This window comes from Raphanus sativus, chromosome 4 (genome assembly GCF_000801105.2).
Source record: "Raphanus sativus cultivar WK10039 chromosome 4, ASM80110v3, whole genome shotgun sequence".
In the NCBI taxonomy this organism is placed as follows: domain Eukaryota; kingdom Viridiplantae; phylum Streptophyta; class Magnoliopsida; order Brassicales; family Brassicaceae; genus Raphanus; species Raphanus sativus.
In genome coordinates this window covers 31,052,238-31,054,528 of record NC_079514.1, presented here as the reverse complement: position 1 = coordinate 31,054,528, position 2,291 = coordinate 31,052,238, and the positions used below count along the sequence as shown (strand labels likewise).

General features: G+C 32.9%; 1 protein-coding gene across 1 annotated transcript; it reads right to left on the bottom strand.

The window, feature by feature from the left end:
- Window positions 1-49: 49 nt before the first annotated feature.
- Window positions 50-1,891, bottom strand: LOC108850680 (uncharacterized protein At3g27210). The gene is made up of 4 exons (XM_018624171.2): window positions 1,759-1,891; window positions 1,310-1,432; window positions 617-700; window positions 50-429 (listed from the first exon to the last, which is right to left on the bottom strand). Exons 1-4 carry the CDS (start codon window positions 1,889-1,891, stop codon window positions 50-52), a joined length of 720 nt encoding a protein of 239 aa, XP_018479673.2.
- Between the last annotated feature and the right edge of the window lie 400 nt (window positions 1,892-2,291).

Below are 2,291 nucleotides of genomic sequence, written 5' to 3'. Positions count from 1 at the left end.
GCTCACATTTATTATAATAAATAAATAAAAAAAGATTCAAATTTCAGTGTTATGTCATATGAGTTTTCTTCTTCTTTCTCTTCTCCATTAAACTTCCTTTTAAAGCAGATAATCTAGGAAGACATCGATGATGGTTATTCATAGATTTATCCTTTTCAAAATCTTCGATGACATTGAGCTCACCAGAGTTATCACCAGATGATTTTTTATTTACTTCACTTTGACTTTCTAATGATTCTTCAAAAATTGCTTCTCGATGCTCTCTTATACTCTCTCTAAAAAGCTCGGCTAGTTTCTTCCTTCGTGGTGCTGGAGTATACGAAAACGATACTGCTCGAGACTTCTCTTCTTCGAACAAAGGGTTGTGAAAACGAGGATGTTTGTCTGAAAAACTACACTTTGGAGTGTTTCCACGTGAAGGAGTGAAATCTGCACGATCAACAACTCAAATCTTATTAACAGAAATTATTTCGCTTAGCATTACACAAATCTAATATGTTGTTCTAAACCTTTTTGACGTTGAATTTAAAAGAAATCAAATTTTTTTTGATCAAAAAAAAAATCAATTAATTACGTATTGATAATTAATTAGAGACAAATGTGATAGTCAACGTACCTCCATTGACACTGAAGAAATCATCTTCAGAATCGGATTGTAACCATTGATGTGTATCGAAGAAGGCTTCATCTTTACTACTTCCTGTTACATTAGAACAATTTACAAACTATCAAGACTTCTTAAGAAGAAAAAGACATTTAAAGTGTAAGAAATCACGCTTTAAAACTCTCACCTTGGGACACAGATCTTACATAACTATAAACACTCCATGTTTTCGAAGAAAAGAAATGGAATAGACCAGAAGACCAGGAACCCATCAAATTACAACTAGAAATTAACAATGACACCCAAATTCTATATATAATTATATATGTCTGAAATTAAACAAAAAAAAAATCTTAATGTTATTGTGGATTTGAATCATTATTTAAGCAGCCATTAGTGGAACAAATCTCTCTATTTTAGTGGGAACATAAATCAATGATTGAAAACAAAACCATTTAAGAACATGACTTGATTTTGGACAAATTCAAAAAATATATTCATGGAAACAAAATCAATGAGAAACTGGCTTTAAATAGAATTACTTGTATACTGCCTTAACTAGAACCATGATATTTCCAAACTATTAACCGTATCAATTCAAAGAGATAAGAAGGTTCGTTTGTATCAATCACATCGAACACGGTCGAGTTATAAGGAAATGTTTTTCTTTTTTTTTCAAGGAAATGTTATCATGAAAATATGTACCGTAGCTTCTTTTAGAAGAGGAAAACGACCGATGATATTTCACTTTAGTTACACTCGGTGAGATTTCACTTGGGGCTGTCGTTAATGTAGCCGCCCGAACCAAATTCTCCTTTATTGGCGATTCTGCACATTTAAAGTCAACGCATACGTCAAACCAAGTTTTGGTCAGTGAAGTAAAAAGATCATTCGAGAAACCATTCTGTCCGATACTGTCTGGTTTATATGAAAAAACTACGCCCATGGTTCAATTGCAAATCAACGTGTACAAACATTTCGTTTTCTCGTACGAAATGGTGTATATACATGTAAATATACTTAGTTGAACAAATAAATTGATACGGTTTGTTTGTAAATCACATGGACGAATGATAAACGATATAAATCAAACCTAACAATTTTCTGATTAAAGGCATCACGTTGAGATTTTTCAGACAAGAGAAAAGTAATACCAGAAATATTCTTAGTAGAGGGGAACGTAAAATTAGGTTTATCCTGAACAGAACCGTTCTCCTCCGCCTTCTCCGGCGAATTATCCACCGGAATAGAGTAATTATCTTTCATGGGAGATTCGGGGATTGCCATAGTTAATATTTCCATGAGATTCTTCTTCGTTGGACAAGTCTGATTTTTTTTTGTCCAAAGTCTGAGTTCTTATAACTCATAGAACTGACGCACGTTTTCTATTCGACTAAAAACACAATCTTTTTAGAAGATCTGATTTGAGGATTGACGTTTGATATGTATTGCTTCGCACGCAGTCGAAGAATTCGGCCGGCTGATTATTATAACTTTACTCGGACATGAGTTGTACACTTTGCTCGAGCGGAGAGAGTGCGAGCTGTAACTATATTACTATATTGATGGGGCATGTTAACTAAGATTCTTAGTTTTGGCTAGGAGATGATTTTTATCTTTTCTTATATTTTAATTAAGAAAAACTAAGAACGTTTCTTAAATTAAGAGATATAAAAACTATTTCTTA